The sequence below is a fragment of the Quercus robur genome, chromosome 10 (genome assembly GCF_932294415.1).
Source record: "Quercus robur chromosome 10, dhQueRobu3.1, whole genome shotgun sequence".
In the NCBI taxonomy this organism is placed as follows: Eukaryota; Viridiplantae; Streptophyta; class Magnoliopsida; order Fagales; family Fagaceae; genus Quercus; species Quercus robur.
The window spans coordinates 41,392,320-41,419,429 of NC_065543.1; the positions used below are offsets into that span (position 1 = coordinate 41,392,320).

General features: G+C 40.7%; 1 protein-coding gene across 1 annotated transcript; it reads left to right on the forward strand.

Moving 5' to 3' along the window:
- Nucleotides 1-13,265: 13,265 nt before the first annotated feature.
- Nucleotides 13,266-24,134, forward strand: LOC126704168 (uncharacterized). The gene is made up of 5 exons (XM_050403192.1): nucleotides 13,266-13,903; nucleotides 14,899-15,078; nucleotides 15,152-15,549; nucleotides 15,633-16,019; nucleotides 23,913-24,134. Exons 1-5 carry the CDS (start codon nucleotides 13,540-13,542, stop codon nucleotides 24,132-24,134), a joined length of 1,551 nt encoding a protein of 516 aa, XP_050259149.1. The 5' UTR covers nucleotides 13,266-13,539.
- The last annotated feature ends 2,976 nt before the right edge of the window (nucleotides 24,135-27,110 follow it).

A 27,110-nucleotide genomic window follows, 5' to 3' on the forward strand; every position in this document is an offset into this window, starting at 1 on the left:
TCTAATTTGAACCCACAACTGAAATTATTTTTTTACTAACCAATATTAACTAATAACAATCTGTTACTTAAAATTTATTGTGAAAATATTACAGTAGCATTTCTCAATTAGGATTTTTTATTTTTTATATTATTTTTTATTTTTCCATTTCACTTTCAACCATACGTTTTAGTTTTATTTCTTTTTATTTTTTTTTATTTTTTTTTTCTCCTCCACACGTTCTCCACTATCTCTACCCCTCTTTTTACTCTCCTTTTCTCCCTTATTCTCCCTCATTCATCAGAACGTTCCAGGAGCTCCTTCTTTCTCCAGCTCCCTCTCTCTCTCTTTTTTTTTTACTTGATTCCAAAACTCTCTCTGTGATAAGAAAATTTTCCTTTTCTCCCTAATTCAAGAACATTCCAGGGAGCTCTCATCTTCGTGCTGTTGCTCATCTTCGTCCCCAACCCAGTCCAGATGGGTCAGCTGGCTTCTGTCCTTTGTCTTTTTTTTTTTTTTTTTTTTTTTTGCTTTGCTTTTATTGTTATGATTTGATTAATTTTAAAACTGTGTTTTTGAGTTTGTATTTTGGTAATCTGATTATGCTTGAGTTTAGAGATGTTTGAGAGAAAGATTGTTTATTGTTATGATTTGTAGTGTTTGTTCTGTGTTTGTTCATGGGCATTTTTGTAATTTCATCATTAGCAACGGTAACCATCAAAACACGCAGTGCGCGTTTTCATTTATGGACCCTCAGAGGTCCATAAAATTTCCACGTTCTGTCCGCGTTTTTGGCCTATGCCCAAAACGCAACTTTTATCAAAAAGTTGCGTTTTGGCTTAACCAAACGCAATTTTAGACCTGACTTTTTTCAAAAAGCGCTTTTTGGGCTCAAAATGTGGAAACAAACGGGCACAAAGTAGTAGTTAAAAATATGAACTGTGATGTATCGCTTTGTCACAGCATGCTCTTTGAGCTTGTAACAGAAACCAAGCCATTGCTACCTAATATAAAGAGATGGATAGTTGAAACCAAGCCATTGCTACCAAAATTAATCTTGCTTGTAACATTTGAATTCTTTGTGAGAACTAAACAATAAGAAAATTTTCCACCGATAGACTTGTTTAGTTGAGAGACCAGAGAAAGAGGGCCACCTCCTAGGCCAATTATGCCTGATCTTGCCTCACCAAATGTACCATCATTATTGTGCCCACACCCAAACACAATCTTTGGTATTGTTGATGGCTAGTAGTTGAGCCAATGGTTAAGGTTTTAACACCAAGATCACCATTAGCAAATGATTGGTCTCCATATGAATAACCATACTGGCAGGTGTTTTTATCAATGCCACAAGAGGCCAGGTCTAATGCCTTGCAAGGACTTGAATTTGTTAGAATATAATATGTGTTAGAAAATTTCACGTCAAAGTCTATTTGTGTTTGGACCCATTACGTATATATTTGTTAGAACATAATATGTGTTAGAATATTTTATGTCAAAGTCTATTTGTCACCGTCTATTTGTATTTTTTAAGGTAAAACGATAGACTAATTTACTCTCATTAGTAAAAGATTACAGGAAGTTCCCCATCCTTTCATGTGCAATACAATAAACATACTTGGCGACATGTGATCCATATTTTTAGTCAGCCATTTGAAGAGTTTAAGACACCCACCCACAGGGGGAAAAACCCCTTATAATTTATCAATACCGAATATGAACCGATGCTTAGTCATTTGTGTTCCTTAATAAATCTAATAAGATTTGAGCATATAACATCCATTTTACTTCTATAATGATTGTTCGTTCTCATTAATTCAAGATATTAATGGTCTGTTTGCATTAGGAGGGAGGGAAAGGGAGTAGGGTAAAGTTGGCGAAAATTATCCTAATTTTTGACCAATTCTACTCTACTCCTCTCCACTCTCCCTCCCCCCAATTTGAACAAATCATAATTGATCTTTATTTTTTTATACATCTAATTTTATAAAAATATTTCAACAGGATTTTTGAATGGCTGTGTTTTCATCTATGAATATCTTCTTCTTTTTTTAATCATATAATTTTTAGTCAACTCTACACTACTCCTTTCATTCTCTCTCTCCCCTCAATCCAAAATGGACCATAATTGATCTTTATTTTTTTATACAATTTTACAAAAATATTTTAACAAGATTATTGGATGGCTGTAAGTGTTTTCATCTATCAATATCTTCCTCTTTGAATCGTCTTACAAGGTGGATAAAGATTAAAGACCTGTAGTTATTTTATTATGCAAAGAAAGGAAGGAGTATCTACCTGACAAAAGAGAATGGAAGCTGAGTACTGCAATGAACCACCAAGATCAAGTGAGGAAGAAGATGAGTTGGGACGCAGTGTTAAAAATTCAAAGAAAGCAGTGGAGCTAAGCAGTTTAACCCACCTCAGAATATTATCAGTTATAAAGATAGGTAGTGCTATTGGCCCAATGCTTCGTATTGATTCATACACGGCCATTGGATCACATGGAAGCTATGCAAGGCTCTGTATACAAATAGACCTGGATAAGCCCTTAATTAATTCCATCAAGATAGGTAGGTTGGTGCAACAAGTAAAATATGAAGGTATTTCTTCTCTCTACTTTTGCTGTGGGAGGCTTGGGCACAAGCAGGAGAACTGCTGTTATCAGGTTAAGGAAAAAGAAAAAAATGGGCGTGCAGCTGAGAAGAGTCTGAATCAGTTACGGGAAAAAGATAAGCCAGATGATAGTGTAGTAGAAAAAAGCCCGAACCAAGTTAGTGAGGAGGAAAAATCAGATCCTAACTTTGGTCCGTGGATGTTGGTTACAAGGAAAAGGAGTTTGGTTAGAAATGGACGGTCCAAATCTCCCTTTGGGAGTGATTTAAAGCATGATGTCAGTCCAAAGGGCATGAACGTCCAAAGAGGTGAAAACTTAGAGGGTAGTTCAGCCAGACCCATTAAAGAAAGAGTGTTGTCCACTCAGTCTGATCACACACGTGCTGTGAGGAACGATTCTGTCCAAGGGATAGCGCCGAATGAAGGTTTGGGAAATCTGGAGATTAGGTTCAGTGCGTCAAGTCCGAAACAAGGAGATGGGGTGACACGGACTGATGGGAAGCTTTAGATGGGTTTCTCAGGCTCAGGTACAAGAACCAATAAAATTAATGGAGGGAAGGGCCCTATATAAGTCTTTGAAGAGACAGTACCCATCTTCTTCTGCGTCTTCACAGAGAGCTGGTTCTTCCAAAAATCTGCAGAAAAGAGAGAATGGAGGGGCTCTGTGTGGGTCGAAGCAGTTCGAGTTGCAGTCCGAAAAGGAGTGGCTGGGCGATTTGGCACCGGAGTAGGCTAGTGGATGTTAGGTTTTGAGTTTGTAATGTTGGCAAACCATGACAAAACATGACAAAAACTAAGTCTCATTAGTTTAGAATGGTCTACATTGAAGCCCAAGACAAAAAACTCAAGTTCGAGATAAAAACAAATGAGTTACAAGCTGGTTGGTTCGATTGATACTCGATTGATGCTAGGGATTTTCGATTGATCGAAAATTGCATATCAGCAAAATCAGCAAAACGTAAAAAGGCCGAAACTTATTCGTTTGAAGCCCAAATCGCGAGCCGTTTTTTCCAGTATTTAAAGGATATTATAAGCTAACCCTAGGTGGGGTTTTGAGAGTTTTTTTTTAGAGAGATTAGAGTGCATCTTGTGCCTCTTTTGTAGATCTAGGGTTTTGTACCCAAAAGCTCTCTTTTGTCTTCTACCGGTGTTATTCTTTGTTGAATCTCAAGATCTGGTATTGTAGAAGTTGCTGCCTTCTCTTGTCATCAAAAGTGTTGATGATCTAAATCTTCAAGGGTGGTCTTGGAGTCATAAACAAGAGAATTTGTGTTGCTAAACTTTTGAGTGGGATCTCAAAGTCACAAATGGGGGTGTTTGTCTTTGCAAAGGCCAAAGAAAGAAGGAGTCCGTGGATTCGAAGATTGCACGTGGTCGTGTCAGTAAGTTCTACTGGTGGGTAGCAATAAGAAGTTGAGCGTGGGGGCTTGTAAGTCTTATTGTACGAACTTCGATTCTTTCTAGTGGATTTGCTTTTTACCTTGAGGATAGCTAGGTTAAATCCCCCCAGGTTTTTTACCGGTTTGGTTTTCTTGGGTTATCATATCGTTGTGTTATTTATTTTTCCGCTGCTATGCATGATATGATTGTTTGATTGTGATAACCTAGACTTGGAATTTGGACTAAGTAACAACTTAGCTAATTAACTAGGTTAATCCAATTGTGTTTTAAGGGGTCTAAAAACCAACAGTGGAGATTCTAGATGAAGTCATTCTTCAGATAAGGGTGTCTCCGACGAAGGACTTGGAGTGGTGCGAAGGGGAGTGGGGTCCGCTGTGGAAGAATATCTTTCCAATCACTCTGGAGAGCTGCAGAACAGGGAAAATTCCGTTGAATCATCCGGCACGGGGTCTAACGGCCAATCCTTGGTGGAACTTCATAACGGACGTGCCTTTAATTTCTTGGGAGGAGTCTGAAGCCTTGAGCAAGTAGAGGAAGCCATCGGTGGTGCCTCACTTCGACGAATCCGGATGGTTGATTCAGGGAAGGAAGTTAGTGGACCAGAGGAGTATGGTGATGGCACTAATGGGGAACCACCCAATGCTGATACTAATTCAGATTCTCATTCCTGTGGAGAAGTGCGATGTGTTGATAAGTTGCAAGGAAGATGTGATGGGAATATTGAAGTACATGATGATATGGAAACCAGAGTGGAAGCACTCGAAGGACTTGTTGAGGAGGCTGGGATGGAGTATGGTGGAAGCTGCAGCTATGAATCCTAGTCGTGTTGAGGTTCCAATGGGTCAATTTGTGAAGATGAACATTCTATTGTGGAATTGCAGAGGTGCGTTGAATTTGGATTTTAAGAGGAGGGTGTTTGAAATGGCTGTGAACCACCGTCCGTCGATAATAGTTATAACAGAGACTAGAGTGAAGGGTAGCAGAGCTGAGAAGATCATTGATGCGCTTCCATTTGATGGCTTCATCACCACGGATACTATTGGGTATGCGGGTGGATTATGGATTTTATGGAGAAGAGAAGATGCGGAAGTTAATCTGTTATCAGCAACAGAACAGGAAATACATGCGACGGTTAAGGTATGTGCTTCAAACCTTTCTTGGTTATTTACAGCAATATATGCTAGTCCTCGTTTAGCTGAGCGGAGAATCCTGTGGTCTAATATAGAAAAGGTTGGGCAATTGCATAATCTTCCTTGGTTGATGATTGGGGATTTCAATGAAATAGTTGGTGGGGAGGATAAATTTAGGGGGAACCAAATTAATTTAAACAGGGCCCTTGAGTTTAAAGAATGTCTGGATTCGTGCAATTTTGTGGATCTCGGGTTTGCAGGCCCTAAATACACTTGGACTAATAAAAGGCAGATTTCGGATTTGATTTTGGAAAGATTGGATAGATGCTTTGCCAATCCAATCTGGAGAATTTTGTACCCTGAGGCGGTTGTTACTCATCTTCCTAGAACCTTCTCTGATCACCATCCTGTTTTGATTGAATTATAGAAACCTAATGCGAATGGTTTGGAGCAGCCTTTCCGCTTTCAGACTATGTGGCTTCTTCATCCGGATTTCTATAGGATCGTTAGAGAAGCTTGGCCTGAAGGTGCTAATTTAAAAGTGGCCACTACAGATTTTACTAGGAAGGCCAAGAAATGGAATTATGAGGTTTTTGGTAATCTTTTTGCGAAGAAGAAGAGGGTGCTAGCCAGGTTGAATGGTACTCAAAAGGCGTTGGCTGACAATCCTTCTGAATCTCTTATGAGGCTTAAGAATCAACTTATTGAAGAGTACTCCTCTATTTTGCTTCAAGAAGAGGAGTTTTGGGGTCTTTAGTCTAGGATTAATGTTGCTGCCTTTGGGGACCAGAACACCTCTTATTTTCATATGAATACGGTGGTGAGGAGGCAAAGGAATAAAATAAGGTGTTTGAAGGATGGTATGGGCGAATGGATAGTTGAGGAAGAGGCAGTGAAGGAGCATATTTTAAATGGGTTTATGAAGCTTTATTCTACGGGTTTGGAGATGTCCTACAGGTCTTTCGCTATTTCTGAATTCTCAGGTAGTTTTCTCTCTGAAGCAGATAGGAATTGGATGGGAAGGGAAGTGTCTGATGAAGATGTGAGGAGTGGTTTATGGGCTTTGAAGCCTTTTAAAGCCCCAGGGCTAGATGGTCTCCATGCTGGCTTTTATCAGCATTTTTGGCATGAGGTGGGGAACTCAGTTTGTGAGGAGATGAAGAATATTTTCAAGGATGGTATAGTTCCGGACCATCTCAATGATACGCTGGTGACATTAATTCTGAAATGTAAAAGCCCTGAGTCTCTGAATAATTATAGACCGATTAGTCTTTGCAATTCGGTTTATAAAATTGTTTCTAAGATTCTAGTGGAGAGGATCAAACCTTATCTTAGTAAGCTAGTATCTCCTGTCCAAACAGCCATTGTGCCGGGAAGGAAAGGATTAGATAATGTTTTAGTTGCTCAAGAGCTTTTCTATGCTTTGGATAAGAAAAAAGGCAAGGAGGGGTATATGGCCAAAAATGTTGATTTGGAGAAAGTATAAGATAGAATGGAATGGTGTTTTATACACAAAGTTCTTCATGCTTTCCATTTTCCTCAGAATCTTATTAGGGTGATAATGAGTTGTGTCACTTCCACCAAGGTGTCTATTTTGTTTAATGGAGGGAAGTTGGAGGCTTTTAATCCTTCAAGAGGTTTTCGACAAGGAGATCCATTATCGCCGTATATTTTTATTCTGTGCATGGAGTACTTAGGCCACTTAATTAAGAAGAAATGTATGGAGGGAGTGTGGAAGCCTTTGAAAGCCTCGAGAGAGAATATAGGTATATCCCATCTCTTTTTTGCGGATGATTTAATTCTTTTTGCTAAAGTAGATGAGGAGTCGGGTCAAAAGGTGAGTATGGAGAAGTCAATAATTTACTTTTCCCCTAATGTGCAAGCTGAAATTAAGAGTGGAGTTTGCTCAAGGTTGGGAATTCAAGCCACGGAGAATATTGGGAATTATCTCGGCTTCCCAATCAAACATAAAGGGGTTCCAAGAAATAGAATGAACTTTATAGTTGAGAGAGTTATGAGCAAGCTGGCTGGTTGGAAGACTAGATTTCTTTCCTTTGCAGGTAGATCGGTATTAGTGAAATCTGTCATGTCTACTATTCCGAATTATGTAATGCAAGCCGCTGCCCTTCCTACTCACCTTTGTGATAAATTGGATAAAATTAATAGGGACTTCTTGTGGGGTTCAACAAGTGAAAAGAGAAGACTTCATTTGGTTGGGTGGAGTAAGATTATTAGGCCAAAGGAAAAGGGAGGCCCTGGAATTCAAGCTGCTAAATTTAAGAACTTGGCATTATTAGCAAAGCTAAATTGGAGGCTGAATCAGGAAAAAGAATAGGAGAGCTAGAGAAGTATTGTTCAACGGATAGAAGGAGAGCTAGAGACCCGGATAAGTTGCCATGTTCTCCAAATTGGAGAGCTATAAAGGCTAGGTTTTAGACCTTTGCTGATGGTATTTGTTTGGGGCTTGGGAATGGAGAAAGAATTAATCTTTGGTCGGATAGTTGGATAAGGGGATGCTCATTGAGAGAATTGATTGAAGGCCCTTTGACTCAAAGGGAGATTGCTATGAAGTTGTTAGAGTTATTTCTTGATTCGGAGCAAGGGTGGAAGTGGGAAGCTTTATCCTTTGAGTTGCCGGTTAGTATTAAAGATAGGATTAAAGCGATTCCAAGGCAGCTGGTTGGAAGAGGAGAAGATGTGATTATGTGGAAGCATTCTAAGGATGGAGAGTTCACTACAAATTCTGCCTATGCTTGGCTAAATGGATCTCAGCAAGAGGAAGTTAAATTCTAAGGGCAGTGGATATGGAAGATAGACATATTGCCAAAAATTATTAATTTTCTTTGGTTGTGTATGCATTACAGTTTGCCTGTTAGATCTGTTTTGGCTATGAGGGGTATAACACGGGAGAGCTGCTGCCCTTTGTGTAACAATTCTTCAGAAACTATTAATCATTTGTTGAAAGAGTGTGTGGTAGCAAAAGATTTCTGGTTTAAACTTAAGATTCCCCATGAAATGGTTAGTTCCTTTGCTGAAATGGATTTGCTTGACTGGCTGAAAGTTAATTGCCAAAGTAAGACGTTACATTATTCTTTTGTGCCATGGTCATATGTTTTTTCTTTTGCAATTTGGAATTTGTGGAAACATAGAAATAGCATGGTGTTTAATAATAATATCGTGAATGGAAGCTTACATAGTGTTAGTAAAAGTCAAGCTTTGGAATATTACTACTGTGTGGGTAAGATTAGGAGTCAAAAGAATAAGGTGGTTTGTAATATTAGGTGGGAAAAACGTCCCTTAGGATGGTGGAAATTAAATACCGATGGGGCTTCCTTTGGTAATCCGAGAAGGGCAGGAGGAGGGGGGGTTATAAGAGATAGTGAGGGTAGATGGTTGAGAGGCTTTGCTCGGTCTATCGGCTTCACAACCAGCATTACAGCAAAGTTTTGGGCTTTAAGGGACGGTTTGTTGCAGGCTGTTCAGATTGGGGTGCAGAATCTTGTGATTGAATTAGATGCTTAGGTGGTTGTTGAGCTGGTGCAGTCTTACTCTCCCTCTAATGCTTTTTATTCCTCCTTGTTGGCTGATTGTAGGTCACTTCTGGGCAGGTTTCAGCACTACAGAGTGCAGCGCGCATTCAGGGAAGCGAATAGAGTTGCTAATGCTATGGCTAAGTTAAGTTGTGTGATGCAAGACCATTTTATTTTTTGGGATAATCCCCCATCTGATGTAATTTCAGCTTTTGTGTATTCTGATACTATTGGGGAAACTGTATGTAGGCTTGCTGCCTCTAATTTAGCCATTTTAGCTTAGTTGTTTAATAATATTTCCAGTTAACAAAAAAAAATAAAAAGATTAAAGACCTTGTTCACTACACAAAAATATGCAAAAAGTCTGTCTTGAACATGTTCCCCAAGGCCTCGACATATACAAGTCAAGAAGAACGTGTTGATCAATCAAAAAAGAAAGGGCACGCTTCAACGTGTATTTGATATGCATGTTTTGTAAAATGATTTGACCGTCGGTTTTCCTATACTTTGTCAAAGGGAACACAAATATAAATATTTGACTTCTTCTTTTCTGCTTTTTCTCAGCTCTTGTACCATTACTTGCTTAACGAGGAAAAGTAAACGTGTTTATCAATAAGATAAACGAAAAAGTAAACGTTGGTGCTTAATTTAGATAATTTGGGGGGGCTTGGTCTGAATATTCAACCAATCATACTCTGCTGTCATTCACATACTAATTTTCTCTTTAACAGTTTTCTTTGTTTTTGACTAACTAAATGCACTAATATAAACATAACTCTTCCACGTTCCGCCACATTTTTATGAATGTTAGGCGATCAAGCTACACCGTTTGATCCATTCCAGCTCAGTTCAACCTTTCAAACCGTATCACAGTCAAACAAGGAAACCACCGTAAACTGTTGTTAACATTGTAGGGACCAGTCAACGTTTAACATAGAGAAACAAGAGCTATATAAACTAGCTCTCTTCGACCTTTCTAAAGCCATCTTTATAAACTGATTTCCATTCAAACTTCAAAGTAACTCAGCTCCAAAACTCACAAATCAAAACACAGAATACAAACAAACATTTCCTTCATTTTTTTTGTTTTATTTATACACAAAGATGGGTTTCTCTCACATCTGCAAAAAAGTTTTGACAGTGCTACTTTTTGTTACCATGTTATTTGCTTCTTCACAAGTTGGTGCAATGAGGCCATTAGAAGGAGAACAATGGTTGAAGAAAGAAAGCCTTTTGCTTCAGTCTGTTCAAAGGGGTCCTGTCACTGGCTCTGGTACCAATCCATGCACTTACATCCCTGGTCGGAGCAAGGGCATTTGCCACTAGCGGCTCTCTCTACCATCAAAACTTTTGACCAAGATTAGAGTTCATGACTATTTATATATTCATATAGGAAACCATGGTGAACTTAAAGTTCTTGTGGCCTTTTGCCTTTTTTATGCAACTTTTTTATCTTTCTTGCTTGGGAACAACCATATCAAGGAAGTTAATTTGGTTGTGAAGCTATGTAAATGATGTAAACTTCATAATATTTTGAAATATATTGATTCATTTATTTATACTAGCTACTACTTTGGAGAGAGAGAGAGAGAGAGAGATTTTATTTTATGTAAACAATTTCCAAGGTCAATAATTTTCGTTACAGAAGAATACATACTTTTACGCTAAAAGGATGGCTTGTATTGTCCTATTGTATTGTCCTATATTATTGTCAAACTTTTGACCCACAGCAAAGTTTTATCCGTTGATTTGCTTTTCTTTCAAATCACAAATTTCAAAGCTTCACAAAAATGTATATCTCATTTTAAATTGTGTAACAACGTAAAATCTTGATAAAGCCAAAATATTTTTGGTTAACTGGGAAAATCCACTTCTTACAAGTGGAAAATGTTTTACGCTCAAGGTTGGACTTAAACCATTTTCCAAAACAGGCTCGGACCTCTCTCCCTTCGCTAACCCCTTATCCACCCACCTCAGTGTTGTGGTCGAGCCACCCACACTACGTTGTGGTCGAGCGTCTCACACCATTTTTGCCCAGCAACCCATTAGCCGATCTCTACTTTTTCGGTGAGGCATTTGATTTTCTTTTGAAATATTTGGTAGTATTTTATTTCAAATAGGCAAGAAATGAGTGGATAATGTGTATGAATGTGAAATACTTGAGATATTTGTTGGATTTTATATGAAATAAGTGATATGTATGTTTGATTTTTTGTTAAAGATTATTTGGGATTTTATTTTGGTTTGTTGTGGTATTGATGACCTTTTTGTTGTAGTGTGATTGGTAGGAAAATCAGTTTTTTTTTTTCATATAAGTCAAAGGTAAGAATTTTTTTTTTTAAAAGAGAATTTCCAAGAATGTAACTAAATTGACTAAAATATAAGCAGTTAGTTTTTCCAGAAAAGTTATATATAAAAAAAAGGAGTTTGACTTACTTTCAAAACTTTTTTAATTAGAATTTTTTTTTTATTTTAATGAGAAACTGTCACATCACTCGCTAACTAAATAATAGGTGGAGAACTGAAAATTAAAACTCACTATCACTTGTCATTGTATATTTAAAACAAAAAGAGACCTCCGGTTATAAAAGTACTGGAGATAAAGACAAACCCATAAAAAAATTACGTTAAAACAAAGGAAGTTTTAATAAGTAAATCATTCATTATTAAGAGAATACAAACCTCAAATTTATTGCAAATATTTTTTTTTTCTTTTTATGATGACAAGAATTCATTTTTCTTTTCTTGATTCTTGCACATCTCAATTTAATGCATTGTTCCATCCCAGCAAATTTTTATCCTTATGTAATACTATCTTTATTTCTTTAGCACTGATTATTTATGAATAATGAATTGAAACACAAATTTTTCAATAACTTAAATTTTGATTGAAGTGGATCTCTCACAAGTTCGCAGTCCCCACAAGCATGGGACCTTAATTCTGTGGTGTGGGTTTAGAAGATGCTTATTTCTCATTTCTTCAGTTGTTGGATGCAAGGAGTGATTTTATCTATGATTTTTGCCTAGTTGGAATCAGGATTTCATCTTGGAGGGGTCAAAGTATTTTTTTTTTTTTTTTTTTTTATAAATCACCATCTAAAAGTAAGACATATACTAAGATCCAAAATAAAATTAACATGAAAATCCAAAATTGCATATATTTAGTATTACCAATATATATGTATATAAGGCATACAAAAAAAATGTTTCTTCATTAATACATTTCTACTCAACCTAAATCCTGAAATATATTTAGGATTAATCAAAGCAAAATCCTAATCAAGACCAAAGTCTGTAATATAACTCTAGTTCAACCTAAATCCAAAAATACATTTAGGATTATTCAAAGCTTAATCCTAATCAAGACCAAAGTTTGTAATATAACTCTAGTTCAGGGTGTCATTGTATCTAATCCTATTTGTGGTTAAAGTATGGCAACATTGGTTTGTTTATTGTTAGTAAATGATTTAGCCGTAAATACCATTTAATGAGTTTATTCTCATTTTATTTTATTTTTTAAAAATGCTTGATAATGAAACTGTAGTCTTCAAAATTAAGATTCCCATGGTGGATAAAGGCCTAATTTCTTGTGTTTTGACTCATTCTCTTTTTCTCCCTTTGACTTCTTGATATTTTCTCATACATATTTTCATAAAGTCTGTTATATAACTCTAGTCTAGGTCATTAATTGTATCACATCAAACTTAGAGTGCAAGCTAAGTAATTAGTTCTAGTTCTACCTGTATTTCAAGTATTGTAATATTGGTTTATTTATTGTTAGTCAATAATTCAATGGGTTCATTCTAATATATATATATATATATATATATATATATATATATATATATTAATTTAATGGTAAAGCTGTAGTCATCAAAAGATTTCGGGTTTTGCCTACCTTCAGTACTTTTTTAACTGAACATGTTATTTTGTTTTAAATATATAATGGCAAGAGGTAGTAGATTTTAATCTCCACCTTTTATTTAGTTAGTAGGTGATATGGTAGTCTCTCATTAAAACAAAAGGAAATTCTAATTAAAAAAGTATTAGAGATAAGCCACACCTAAAGATTTCGAATATGGACATAGGCTCCTAAGGTAGTCAAACCTTGACTCATTTTCTTTTTCTCTATTCATCTTCTTTATATCTTCCATATTTATTATCATAATATTATAACTATGTCATATCTTCCATATATATTATCATAATAATATTATAGCAATGTCTCGCATTTTATATATGTTAATTAGAATTATGTTTTATATAAACAATAGCTAAATTTCTACATGTTTGAATTTCCTGCAAGTTGAATTGTTGATCGTTTAACTGCAAAGTTGTAGCCAAAATGACTACGGATGGCTAGTGATGACGTCGAAAACCGTCACCAATGGGTCACACCGTACTCGCGACTCGAATCGAACCTGCACGACGAAACAAACAAAAGAATCCTTCAGAGAAGCACCGGTGTGGTGCCGGCCGAAGGCTCTCCGACGGTCAAGTTAGAATTCCTTTGTTTTACTTAGTGTGTTAGAGAGGGTTCATAAAAGCATACCTCGGTTTCTGTGGTTATTACGCCTTTTTATAGTGATAAGGGGTTGACTTTCCCTTTTTGGTTTCCACATCTTTTCAATGTGGGACTCTATTCCCAATTCTTCCAAACGTGGTGAGCAAGGATTCCCATTTCCGGATCATGGGCCCTCGCTGCGTCAGCAGTGATGGGCCTTCAAAGCTGGGACCATACTTACGCAGGCCCAAGAGACCCAATCCGTCAGGCCCATTAAGGTAAGCCCATCATGCCCAATATTTTATCATCTTCAGTTGCCCCCTTCACCCCAATGATCCGTCATCTTTAAGGACAAAGGATCAATGGGGTGACGGTCCTTATGTATGGCTATGACGGATTCATGCAGAATAGGATGACGGTCCCAGATGGATCAACTCGTCAAAGGAAGAATCATCAAGTTGACGGTTACATGACGGGTACAAATCTGTTGGTACGTACTGACAGGTTGTCAGCATTTATTAAGCATGCCACGTGTCACTCTCTGAATGGTCGTTGTATAGGATCGAAGCGTCGCTTCGTCTTCCGTGCACTTCCTATATATATAAGGCGCCTCACTCTTTCATTTTTCAATTTTCACTCAGAAAACATTTGTCAGAGCGAAGCCGTCAACCTTGTCAGAGAAATCCGTCGAGGACGAATATTTGCTGATTACACCAACCGTCACCTATCCTCTGCTAAGTTCGGTAAGTGCTTCTAATTTACTATAGTCAAGTTACATTTTCGTCCATGCATTGTTGTTAGGCTTTCCATACCCGTCAACACTTTCAAACCCGTCAGTCTTAGGTTTTATTGTCAATTGTAGGAAATGTCTAGTGCGTCAAGTAACCAGTCGGTGGTTCGTGATGGGACGGAATACGAGGATGTATACCCGTCCGGTCATAAAGACCAAGAGAGCCCCGGCGAAAGTAGGAGTCCGTCTGCCTCCTCTTCATCCTCAACAGATGAGGATGTGGAGATAGTTGAAGTAGATGGTTCCGACGATGACGGGGATCGAGCACTGGAGTCTGTTGTAGGTGCTGATGGACTAAGGCAGTTCATTATGTTACCAGAGTGGACGGTGCATAGGTTTACATCCGTCATCAGAGAGAAACATTTCAGAACCTTCAGAACCAACTTTCAAATCCCTGACTATGTTTCCATCCATCTACCTTACGTGTCGGAGAAGTGTTACTATGAGGGGGTAGACGGTGTCGGAGTGTACGAGCAGGCGTTGAAGGCTGGACTTCGATTCCCGCTTTCTACACTTCATAGGGAACTCTTACAGTATCTGGGGTTGTCCGTCACCCAGATATCCCCTAACGCCTGGAGGGTCTTCATAGCCATGGAGATTCTTTACGGTGCAATGTCGAACGGGGAAAGGAAATTGACGGTCCGTGAATTTCTTCACTGTTACCGTCCAGACGAGATTTCCGGATCAAGGGGGATGTACAGTTTTGCTAGTCGGAGCTCCTTGTTGAAGGTGATTTTTGAGACCCCAGACTCAAATAGAGACTGGAAGAGTCGGTACTTCTTCCTGGAGGGTGACAGATGGATGAACCATCCAGGGGAGACGGAGTACATGCCCGTCGACACAACTTGGGCAGTAATAAATCAGACACGTATGCATCCGTCTTAATTTTATACTGCTATTCATATCCGTCCATTTTTATGTCTATATCTTGATCACCTTTCTCTGCAGGTAGACGGCGCCCACAAGTCAGCCTTGAGGAGTTTAGTTTCCTTGAAAAGATTTGCAGGAAAACTGCGCCGGAGGAAAGGACTTGGGCTAAGTTGGTGAACCCAAGGACCATACATTGGTACTGTGACGGTCCTGAGCCCACCCAAGAAGCAATTAGATACGACGAACGAGTTCATAAACGTAAACCCGTCAACTTTACTTTGTCATCTAACTGACCTTACGTAGTTTTAATTTCATCCGTCATTATTTGCAGAGATGGATGACGCAAAAAGGAGAGCTTTGATCAAATCCCAAGCCGTCAAGAAGAGGGAATCCGGCGAGGTGGTTCCTAAGGTGTCGGCTTCAGCACCTAAGAGGAAACCAACATCAAAATCTGACCGTCCGTTTAAGCAACCAAAAGTCTCACTTGAGCCCGTGGTTGGTTTGATGGCAGAGGGTGTCAAGACCGTCACCCCAGCTAAGAAGGGGACGGGTAAAGGACTGATGACGGCCCCAGAGGGTAAGCAAGAAAGACCTCCTTCCCTTCTCCGTGATGACTCCAAGTATGCATTGGAGAAGCTGTCGTCCATCATCACGGCAGAAGACTATGAAGACCTGGGAAACCATTCGACGGAGGCCATGGGGGAGACGGGCCTCTTCTCCGTCGCTCAGGTTGGTTATGTTTGTCAAATAAGTTTTTATTTTTCTTTCTTCTTGTTACCTACATTATGTGACGGTCTCTTGTCTGTTTGCAGTCCTTGGTCATGATGAAGGGACTACTTGACCGGTGTCTCAACCGTGAGAGTACCTTGGACCGGGTGCGCGCGAAGGCGCAGCAGACGGAGGAAGAGCTCGGACAACTTCAGAGATGGAGGTCCAAGATGGAGAAGAAGCTGGAGCTTTCTGAGCAGGCGAGGAAGGAGCTGGAGGAGAAGACGGCCACTTCGCTGACGGTCATAGAGAATAAAGAGGCTGAGATCAAACAACTCAAAGAAGATCTCCGTCAGGCTAAAGTGGCAGCCGCCGAGGAATACCGATGCTCGGAGTCCTGTTTGAGCGAGCTGTCGGACTCCATCCTCCAAGGCTTCGATGATTCCCTCTGTCAAGTCAAGAAGGCTTATCCAGAGCTGGACTTGACAATGGTCAAACTTGAGGACCAAGCCCAGACTTCTGCCCTCCCCGTCGCCTCCGAAAACACGGAGGACCTTTTTGGCGACGGTGCTGCTCAAGGAGACGGAGAGTCCGCCCCGTCGAAGGATGTCCCAGTTGCTGAAGAAAAGAAAGATTGATGCCTATGTACTTTATTTTGTGAACAATCCGTCCCTCTTTTTTATTCATTTTATTTACATTTCAGAACTGTCCGTCTTCTTTAATTGTATTAAACACTTACCTTTTGGGCTTTTGGCTTAATATTCATATATCCTTTCTATAATTGCTTGGTATTTTGTTTAAAGATCCGTCCTCTTTCCTGAGGAAGGGCTTGTGTGAGAATATTTTGTTTGTCCGTCCGTATTGAGGACTTATTTTTTTTTTATTGAGCACTTACAATTGAGGATCCGTTCATTCTGTGGTGTTGTATGACACTTTTGAACGGACTTATAAAAATTAACGTTGCTAGTGGTCCGTCCACCTTGCGTACATGCTCTTTTATTATCCCTGTGGGATAGTCCGTCCACTGTGTGGAATTATGTTCACCTTAGTGATCCGTCCACTGTGGACTTGTGTGTAATCACCTTGGTGATCCGTCCATAGTGTATGTTTAATCACCTTAATGATCCGTCCACTGTGTGGAATTATGTTCAACTTAGTGATCCGTCCACTTTGTGGACATTTTTCATCACCTTAGTGGTCCGTCCACTTTGTGGACATATATTTCATTACCTTAGTGATCCGTCCACTTTGTGGACTTATTTCATCACTTAGTGATCCGTCCGCTTTGTGGACTTATATTTCATCACCTTAGTGATCCGTCCACTTTGTGGACTTATATTTCATCCCCTTAGTGATCCGTCCGCTTTGTGGACTTATTTCATGATCCGTCCACTTTGTGGACTTATATTTCATCCCCTTAGTGATCCGTCCGCTTTGTGGACTTATTTCATCACCTTAGTGATCCGTCCGCTTTGTGGACTTATTTCATCACCTTAGTGATCCGTCCGCTTTGTGGACTTATTTCATCACCTTAGTGATCCGTCCACTTTGTGGACTTATTTCATCACCTTAGTGATCCGTCCACTTTGTGGACTTATACTTCATCACCTTAGTGATCCGTCCACTTTGTAGACTTATACTTCATCACCTTAGTGATCCGTCCACTTCGTGGACTTACGTTTCATCACCTTAGTGATCCGTCCACTTTGTGGACTTACGTTTCATCACCTTAGTGATCCGTCCACTTCGTGGACTTACGTTTCATCACCTTAGTGCTCATCACCTTAGTGATCCGTCCACTTCGTGGACTTACGTTTCATCACCTTAGTGATCCGTCCACTTCGTGGACTTACGTTTCATCACCTTAGTGATCCGTCCACTTTGTGGACTTACGTTTCATCACCTTAGTGATCCGTCCACTTTGTGGAAGTGATAATCCTCGTAGGCTTACCCGTCCATCATGCGGATTTGATTCGGTATCCGTCCATCTTGTGGACCTCAAGTGATCATCCTTTTGAAGGATCCGTCCATCTTATGGACTTTATTTCGCATCCGCACATTTGGTGGAACTCAGTTACTTTGTGGGCAATTGTAACGGCATTCAAGTAGAAAATCAAAGTTGATAGAAATGTGTAAAGGAAAAGTGCCTGCCCCCCCGGGCTTAAAAAGGCACGACAAGATTGTAGCAAAAATAGTTAAACAGTTGATGGAAAAGTTAATAATGCCAAAAAGTCTTAAAGGAAAAACTGGTTGTCGTGTCGTTATCACTGGTAGTATTTCCTCAAGTGCTCAGCATTCCACGGATGCGGCAGCTTTTCTCCGTCTACTGTCTCCAGGTGGTATGTTCCCTTCCTTTTCCACGACGCAACTCTGTAAGGTCCTTCCCAGTTGGGGTCGAGTTTTCCCTGTGTAGGGTCTCTTGTTGCACCCATGACCCTCCTGAGTACGAGGTCTCCTACTTGGAAGCTTCTTTGTCGGACCCGGGAGTTGAAATGCCTGGACATGCGATCCTGGTATCTAGCGATCCTCTGCTCTGCAGCCGACCTGACCTCATCTATAAGGTCCAGCTGTAGCCTCGTGGATTCGTCATTCCTGCCCTCGTCGTGGTTGTGAACCCTGTAGCTTGTGAGCCCAACTTCTGCTGGGATGACTGCCTCGCTCCCGTATGTCAGTCGAAACGGTGTCTCTCCTGTCGGAGTCCTCGCCGTTGTCCTATACGCCCACAGTATGCTTGGCAATTCTTCTGGCCATATGCCCTTTGCCCCCTCGAGCCGAGTCTTGATAATCTTTAGCAGGGATCGGTTTGTGACCTCAACCTGACCGTTAGCCTGAGGATGGGCGGGTGATGAGTAGTGGTTTTTTATTCCTAGCTGTGTGCAGAAATCACGGAAGGGGCCGTTATCGAACTGCCTCCCGTTATCTGAGACAAGGACTCTAGGAATACCAAACCTACATACTATGTTCCGCCAGACAAAACTTCTAATGTTCTTTTCTGTAATGGTGGCCAAGGCTTCTGCTTCTACCCATTTCGTGAAGTAGTCAATACCCACTACCAAGAACTTTAACTGCCTTATCGCCGTTGGGAAAGGTCCCATGATGTCCAGTCCCCACTGAGCGAACGGCCATGGAGCCGTTATGGGGGTTAGCTCTACAGCTGGCTGTCCGATAAAATTGCTGAACCTCTGGCATTTGTCGCATCTTTTAACGTAGGACTCAGCATCCTTTTGCATGGTCGGCCAGTAATACCCAGCTCGTAGCAGTTTGTGCACCAACGACCGCGATCCAGAATGATTCCCGCATATTCCTTCGTGTACTTCCCTCATCACGTAGTCTGCCTCTTCAACCCCGAGACATCTTAGGTAAGGATGGGAGAAACCTCTCTTGTAAAGAATGTCTTTTATCAAGACGAACCTTGCCGCTCGGACTTTTAACTTTCTCGCTGCCTCCTTCTCTTCAGGCAATATCCCGTCCTTTAGGTATGAAGTTATCTGCGTAGTCCAGTTTCTTTCGGAGCGTATCTCCTGCATGTTGTCGGGGTCTATTAGCGGAAAGATTTGAACAAAGGAAAGCACATTACCCGGTGTTATCATATGTTCTGCTGAAGCGGCTTTGGCTAGCCGATCAGCGGGCTCATTGTCTCCCCTGGGGATCTGGACGAATATTGCTTTTAGCCCGTCGACTCTAGCCCTCACTTGATCAAGATATCTCTTCAACCTTTCCCCTTTGCATTCATAATCTCCGTTTACTTGATTGGTCACGACTTGAGAGTCGCAATGCACGACCACACTTTCAGCTCCGGCGGCTTTGACTAGGTCGAGTCCTGCTGCTACCGCTTCGTATTCTGCTTCGTTGTTGGTAATGGGGAAGTCGAGACGGACCATAGATTCAATCTCGTCTCCTTCAGGTGACAGCAATATTATGTCGGCTCCTCCAACTCGCTTATTGGATGATCCGTCGGTGTAGATGTTCCACTGGGGGGGTTCTTCTGCCCCCTTGTCCGCGTCATGCGTAAACTCTGCTATGAAGTCGGCTACAGCTTGTCCTTTAATGGCCACACGTGGACGGTATTTGATGTCAAACTCACTCAATTCTATTGCCCACAGCGTCAGTCGACCTGCGGCCTCAGGATTACTTAGTGCCCTTCGCAAGGGCTTGTCGGTCATTACGTTCACGGTATGGGCTTGAAAGTAGGGCTTGAGCTTGCGAGCCGCCGTGACCAACGCAAAAGCGAGTTTCTCCATAGGTTGGTATCTTTCCTCGGCACCGCGGAGCGCCCGGCTGGCGTAGTACACGGGCTTCTGTGCCCTGTCCTCCTCTCTGATTAAGGCCGCGCTGACGGCCACAGTGGAGACGGCCAAATAGAGGAAGAGCTCTTCACCTGGTTGCGAGGGGCTCAGTAGAGGTGGTGAAGATAGATAGGTTTTTAACTCCTCGAATGCTCGTTGACACTCGTCCGTCCACTCGAATGACTTTTTCAATGTTCGGAAGAAAGGTAAACATTTGTCTGTCGCTCTCGACACGAATCTATTCAATGCCGCTACCTTGCCGTTAAGGCTCTGTACTTCCTTCACGTTTCTCGGGGGGGCAATCTCCATTATGGCTCGGATTTTGTCCGGGTTAGCTTCAATCCCCCTTTGAGATACCATGAATCCTAGGAATTTTCCTGCCGTTACACCAAACGCGCACTTTCCTGGATTGAGCTTCATGTTGTAGGATCGGAGTGTGCCGAATGTTTCCTTGAGATCTTCCAAATGGTCTTCCTCCTTCCGGCTCTTCACCAGCATGTCGTCAACATAAACTTGGACGTTCCTCCCGATTTGCTGTGCGAACATCTTGTTCATTAGTCTCTGGTATGTTGCCCCTGCATTCTTCAGACCGAATGGCATTACTTTGTAACAGAAGAGACCTTGACTGGTTACAAACGAAGTCTTCTCCTGGTCGTCCTCGTGCATGCGGATCTGGTTATAACCCGAGAAAGCATCCATGAAGCTTAGCAATTGGTGTTGAGCCGTCGAGTCCACTAGGATGTCGACCCTTGGAAGGGGATAGCTATCTTTGGGGCATGCTTTGTTAAGATCGGTGAAGTCCACGCACATCCGCCATTTGCCACTCGTTTTCTTCACCATTACCACATTCGCCAGCCAATCGGGGTAGTAGACTTCCCTGATGAAGCTTGCATCTTGGAGTTTGCGGACCTCTTCCGCTATTGCTTGGTCTCGTTCCGGGGCGAATACTCTCTTCTTTTGTCGGACGGGTGGAAACGAGGGCAACACGTTCAACTTATGTACCATGACCGAGGAATCGATTCCTGGCATATCGTCATGGCTCCAGGCGAACACATCCTTATTGCTTCTCAAGAAAGCCACGAGCTCTTGACGGATTGCGGGTTTTGCAAGCGTTCCGATCCTGGTGGTTCGGTCTGGATTGGAACCGTCGAGAGTTATCTCCTCTAGCTTCTCTGTAGGTTCTGTCGTCGTTCGGTGCTCTTCTATGTTCAAAGCCTGGATCTGGTCTTCCACCTCCATCATAGCTACGTAGCATTCTCGTGCGGCAATTTGACTTCCGCGTAGCTCTCCTACCCCATACTCTGTTGGGAACTTGATCATCAGGTGGTAAGTTGATGTTGCCGCCTTCCACGAGTTGAGCGTGGGTCGCCCAATAATAGCATTGTAGGCTGACGAGCAATCGACCACCAAGAATGTTACGTCCTTGGTGATTTGTTGTGGGTAATCTCCTACCGTCACCGATAACGTAACTGCGCCCAAAGGGAAGATTCTACTCCCTCCGAAACCAACGAGCGGGGCGTTTGTTGGTATCAGCAGCTCCCTATCAATCCTCATTTGTTGGAACGCCGGATAATACAAGATGTCGGCCGAACTACCGTTGTCGACCAACACTCGATGGATGTTGTAATCACCTGCCCGCAAGGTGACGACGAGGGCATCGTCGTGTGGATGGTGTAGGCGCCTTGCATCCTCTTCCGAGAACCCGATAATAGGGCCTTCCCTTCTTGCCATCTTTGGCACTGTGCCTGCTAATTGGACATTCTGTACCATCCGAAGATATGTTTTGCGAGCCTTTTTTGACGATCCGGCCGCACCTGTTCCTCCAATTATCATCCTTATGTCCCCCAATGGGGGCCTTGGTCGCTCGTTCTCTCGGCGGGGGTGTTGTTCTTGTGGGGGTTGATCCGTTCTCTCCTTACTGACGAACTTCTTCAATTTCCCTTGTCGGATAAGGGTTTCGATTTGTTGCTTCAAATCATAGCAGTCGGCCGTGTCGTGACCATGGTCACGGTGGAAGCGGCAGTATTTGTCTCTGGACCTTTTGTTGGGATCACTCTTCAGCTTTCCCGGAAACGTCAAGGATCCTTCGTCCTTAATCTGCATTAGGACTTGGTCTATCGAGGCGGTCAACGGAGTGAAACTTGTGAACCTTCCGCCCATTGGTTTTGGGCGTCTCTCCTCCCTTCGATCTCCCATCCGTCCTCTCTTTCGCCCCTGGTCCTGTCGGGGGTCCTCTTGTCTGTCCCTTTTCTTGGGTCTGTCTTCTCGGGCTAACAATGCGTCTTCAGTGTTCATGTACTTGGTGGCCCTGTAAAGCACCTCTGACATGGTCTTTGGGTCGTTTTTGTATAGGGAGAACAAAAACTTACCCCCCTTCAGCCCGTTCGTGAATGCTGCCACCAATATCTTGTCGTCGGCTTCGTCGATCGTGAGCGCTTCTTTATTGAAGCGTGATATGTAGGCCCGTAACGTCTCCTCCTCTCTCTGCTTGATATTCATTAAACAAGCCGTGGACTTCTTATACCGATGTCCTCCGATGAAGTGCGTAGTGAACTGAGCGCTCAGCTCCCTGAAGGTGCCGATGGAGTTTGGTGTCAGCTGGCTGAACCAAATCGTTGCCGCGCCCTTCAAGGTTGTAGGGAATGCCCTACACATAATTGCGTCCGCCACTCCCTGAAGGTGCATCAGGGTCTTGAAGGTCTCTAGGTGATCGAGGGGGTCCTTGACTCCGTCATAACTGTCCATGCTCGGCATGCGGAACTTACTCGGCAGGGGGAAGGAGTTGACGGATGCCGTAAATGGCGAGTCAGTCCGGTTGACAAGGTCGTCAAGATCGCTGGACACTCGCCCCTTGAGAGCGTTCATCAGGACTTCCATCTGTTCCTTCATCGCCTGCATCTCCGCGATGATGGGTTGTGGAGCTGTGTCCGTCACTGAGGGGATGCTAGCGTCCCGTCGCACTTGTTTGCTCGGGGCGTTACTCTCCTGTGGTCCGTCATTATTTCTCCTTTCCTCACTGTTCCCTTCTTGATCTTCTCCTTGGCTATTCACGGCTGCACTCTTTTGATTCAGCTGTTCCGTCAGGTCGTGGTTTTGTTTGGTGAGGCGCTCCACGGCTGCGGCGAGCGTCTTGACCTGTCTCTCAAGGGCAGTCGTAGGAGCTTCTTCTTGGACGTCATTTGTGGTTGCCATCGAGCGCGTGAGCACCATGTAACTCCTTTATCTAGGAAATGTTACCGTACCCGGTCGTTCTTTCCCACAGACGGCGCCAACTGATGACGTCGAAAACCGTCACCAATGGGTCACACCGTACTCGCGACTCGAATCGAACCTGCACGACGAAACAAACAAAAGAATCCTTCAGAGAAGCACCGGTGTGGTGCCGGCCGAAGGCTCTCCGACGGTCAAGTTAGAATTCCTTTGTTTTACTTAGTGTGTTAGAGAGGGTTCATAAAAGCATACCTCGGTTTCTGTGGTTATTACGCCTTTTTATAGTGATAAGGGGTTGACTTTCCCTTTTTGGTTTCCACATCTTTTCAATGTGGGACTCTATTCCCAATTCTTCCAAACGTGGTGAGCAAGGATTCCCATTTCCGGATCATGGGCCCTCGCTGCGTCAGCAGTGATGGGCCTTCAAAGCTGGGACCATACTTACGCAGGCCCAAGAGACCCAATCCGTCAGGCCCATTAAGGTAAGCCCATCATGCCCAATATTTTATCATCTTCAGCTAGTCAATTTCATTTTCATTCTTTCTTCTTTGGCTAATCGAATGCCAGGGAATTCCACCCTTAGAAATTTAGAAGTAAACCTACAAAAGGAGACGTTTAATTTGATCCTTTCCAACTCAGTTCAACCTTCAAACCATTGCTCAGTCAAGCAAGGGAATCGTTGTAAACTGTTGTTGGCACTAGTCAAAACGTTTATCGAAAGAAACAGCATTGAGAATCGAACTATATAACTAGCTCTCTTCCACCTTTCTGAAGCCATCTTTATAAACTGATTTCCTTTCAAAGTTACTTAGCTCAAAACTCACAAATCAAAACACAGAATAAAAACACCATTTCTTTCATTTTTTTTTTAAATTTATTTGTATAAAGATGGGCTTCTCTCACATCTGGAAAAATGTTTTGACAGTGCTGCTTTTTGTTACCATTATATTTGCTTCTTCACAAGTTGGTGCAATGAGGCCATTAGAAGGAGCACAATGGTTGAAGAAAGAAAGCTTTTTGCTTCAGTCTGTTCAACGGGGTCCTGTCACTGGCTCAGGTCCCAATCCATGCACTTACATCCCTGGTCGGAACAAGGGCAATTGCCCCTAGCGGCTTTCTCTGCCATCAAAAATCTTGAACAAGATTAGAGTTCATGACTATATATTCACATTTAATATTCAGCAGCAAAATATATAGGAGATAATAATGGTGAACTTAAAGTTCTTGTGGCCTCTTGCTTTATTTATGTAATTTTTTTTTTCTTTTTTGGGAACAACTATATCAAGTAAGTTTCGTTGTGAAGCCATTTAAATGATGTAAACCTCATAATATTTTGAAATCTATTGACTCATTTATTTTTATGTATAATGAAGTTTTTGTTTTCCTTCGTTTTCTGAACAAATGAGGGATGGGGATTTGCCTACTTTTTCCCATATGAAAAATCCTGGTTCATATATAATTAAGCTGTTTCCAATATTTTATCCACCTGTTACTTTAGAGAGAGAGAGAGAGAGAGAGAGAGAGAGATTTTATTTATGTAAACAACTTCCAAGTTTGACAATTTTCATTACAGCACATTAAAAAAATGGCTTGTATTGTCTTCTCTGTTATTGTCAAACTTATGAACCACAACAAAATTTTATTAGTTCATTTGCTTTCTTTCATATCACAAAATTTAAGGCCACATTTGGCACGACTCATAACATCTTCATGAAGATGTTTTCCTCGTTTTTGAGTGTGCAACAAAGTGATATCTTGGTAAAATTAGAAAATATTTTTGGTTGATCGGGAAAATCCCTTTGTGAAAAGGGTAAAATGTTTTACCCTTAAGGTCGGACGTAAACCATTTTCCAAAACAGTCTCAGATTCCTCTCCCTTCACCTGCCCATGCACCCACCTCGTGTTTGGTGATGCCGTAGGCCACTGATCCACCAACCCATCTGCCTTTCTCTACTATTACAGTTCTTTGAAATATTCGGTAAAATTTTATTTCAAATAGGCTAGGAATGCATAGACAATGTGTATGAATGTGAAATATTTAATTTGCTGGATTTTATTATTTTATATGAAATAGGTGATATTTGTTTGATTTTTTTTTTTAAGGTTATTTGGAATTTGATTTTGGTTTGTTGTATTATTGACAACTTATTAGATGTAGTATGATTGATAAGAAAATTAGTACTTTTTTTATTAACTCAAAAGCTAGAAAATATTTTTAAAATCATTTCCAAAAATGCAACTAAATACTAAAAGATATTTTAAGTAGTTTATATTCTCAAAAAATGTTCAAATGAAATATTTTACGCCGAAACAAATAAAGTCTTAATATAGGTTACTCATTCAAAATTAAGAGATTAACATACGTTAAATTTCTTGGACATTTTACTTTTTTATTATGATAACAAGAATTTCTTTTCTGTTCTTGATTCTTTTAACTTTTGTAGAGCTTTGATGCTTAATTTGAAGCATCATTCCTTCCAAGAAGATTTTTGTCTTTATGTAATCCTATTTCTATTTTTTTTTTCCAGCAAAATGACTATATATAAATAATGTTGAAACACAACTTTTTTCACAACTTTTTTAATTACTTAAGTTTTGATTGAAGTAGACATCTCACAAGTTTATGGACACCATAGGCATGAGACCTTCATTTTGTGGAGTGGGTTTTGGAGATACTATCTATAATTTTTGCAAGGTTGGAATTAGGATTTCATCTTTCTGGTGGGGCTCAAAGAATGAAAAACAAATTTCACCATTTAAAAAAGAAAAAAGAAAAAAAGATGCTAATATTAAAAACTAAATAAATAGTGAAAATTCAAACTAGTATATATTTAATATTAACAGAAAACATATAAAAGATAGGACATAAAAATAAATGTTTCTTAATACATTTCCATTCAACCAAAATTCCAAAATACATTTATGAATTATGATTGTATCAAGGCTCAATCCCATGCAATCAAGACCAAAGTTTGTTATATAACTTTAGTCCAGGTCATTGAATCTAATTCTACTTAAAGTACAAGCAAAGTAATTCTAGTTCTATATGTAGTTCAAGTATATTGTAACATTTGTTTATTTATTGTTAGTCAATGATTTCATGGGTTCATTCTAATTAAAAAACCAAAAAAAAAAAAAAAAAAAAAGTAGAAGAAGTTTAAGCCATATGTACCACATTAATATATTGTGTTTTGACTCATTCTCTTTTTCTCTCTTTGCCTTCTTTATATTTTCCATATATATTATTATAATGTCATAGCTATGTCTCGCATTTTAGAGCATCCACAGTAGTGGAGCTAAAAATTTAGATATTTGTCACCTACAAAAGTCACTTTATCTATTTTACCTCTTCATACTCAACATCAATGGATCTATATTTTTAGCTATTTGATTAAAATAATATGTTAGGTTCTAAAGTCTTAGGATTTTATGTATTTAGAACTCTAATTTGTATTGTTGGCAAACCATGATCAAAACAATGTTTTAGAAGTGTTTTTAGTCTAGCTCAAAGTTGTGATTTTATATAAAGTTGGAATCGAGTTAAAGCAGGAAGCATTATGCCTTTCGGCCTGGCTCGATCGATCGAAAGACAGGCTCGATCAATCGAAGCTCGGGCAGAATGTTTTTCCTGCAGATTCGTCCAACTCAGCCCTAAGTGTTTTAAAACGTTTTTAGGATTTCTTATTTGTCCTAAGTATAAAAGGCAAACCCTAACCACGTTTTAGTGTGGCTCATAATTGCGGTTTGTGTAAATTTCTTGTGAGATCTAGAGGAGCTTTCCTTTACACAAACTTAGGGTTTTCAATGAGAAGATTTATCTACACCTTGATGATCAATTTAGTTGCTGTCATTGAAGCTTAAAGAAAACACAAGCGGATGTGCTTGTATCTGGTGGTGAATCCAAGAAAGAAGGAGTCCGTGGATTCGGAGTTTGCACGTGGTCGTGTCAGTAAGTTCTACTGGTGGGTAGCAATAAGAAGTCGAGCGTGGGGGCTTGTAAGTCTTATTATATGAACTTCGATTCTTTCTAGTGGATTTGTTTTTTACCTTGAGGATAGTTAGGTTAAATCATCCCCAGGTTTTTTA

Bases quoted from the DNA above. Each gene is read 5' to 3' on its own strand.
- LOC126704168 (XM_050403192.1), top strand. From the start codon at position 13,540: ATGTATGGCTATGACGGATTCATGCAGAATAGGATGACGGTCCCAGAT. The intron at 15,079-15,151 runs GTAAACCCGTCA...CATTATTTGCAG, and splicing joins CGACGAACGAGTTCATAAAC to AGATGGATGACGCAAAAAGG. The intron at 16,020-23,912 runs GTCAAACTTGAG...ATTTGTATAAAG, and splicing joins CAGAGCTGGACTTGACAATG to ATGGGCTTCTCTCACATCTG.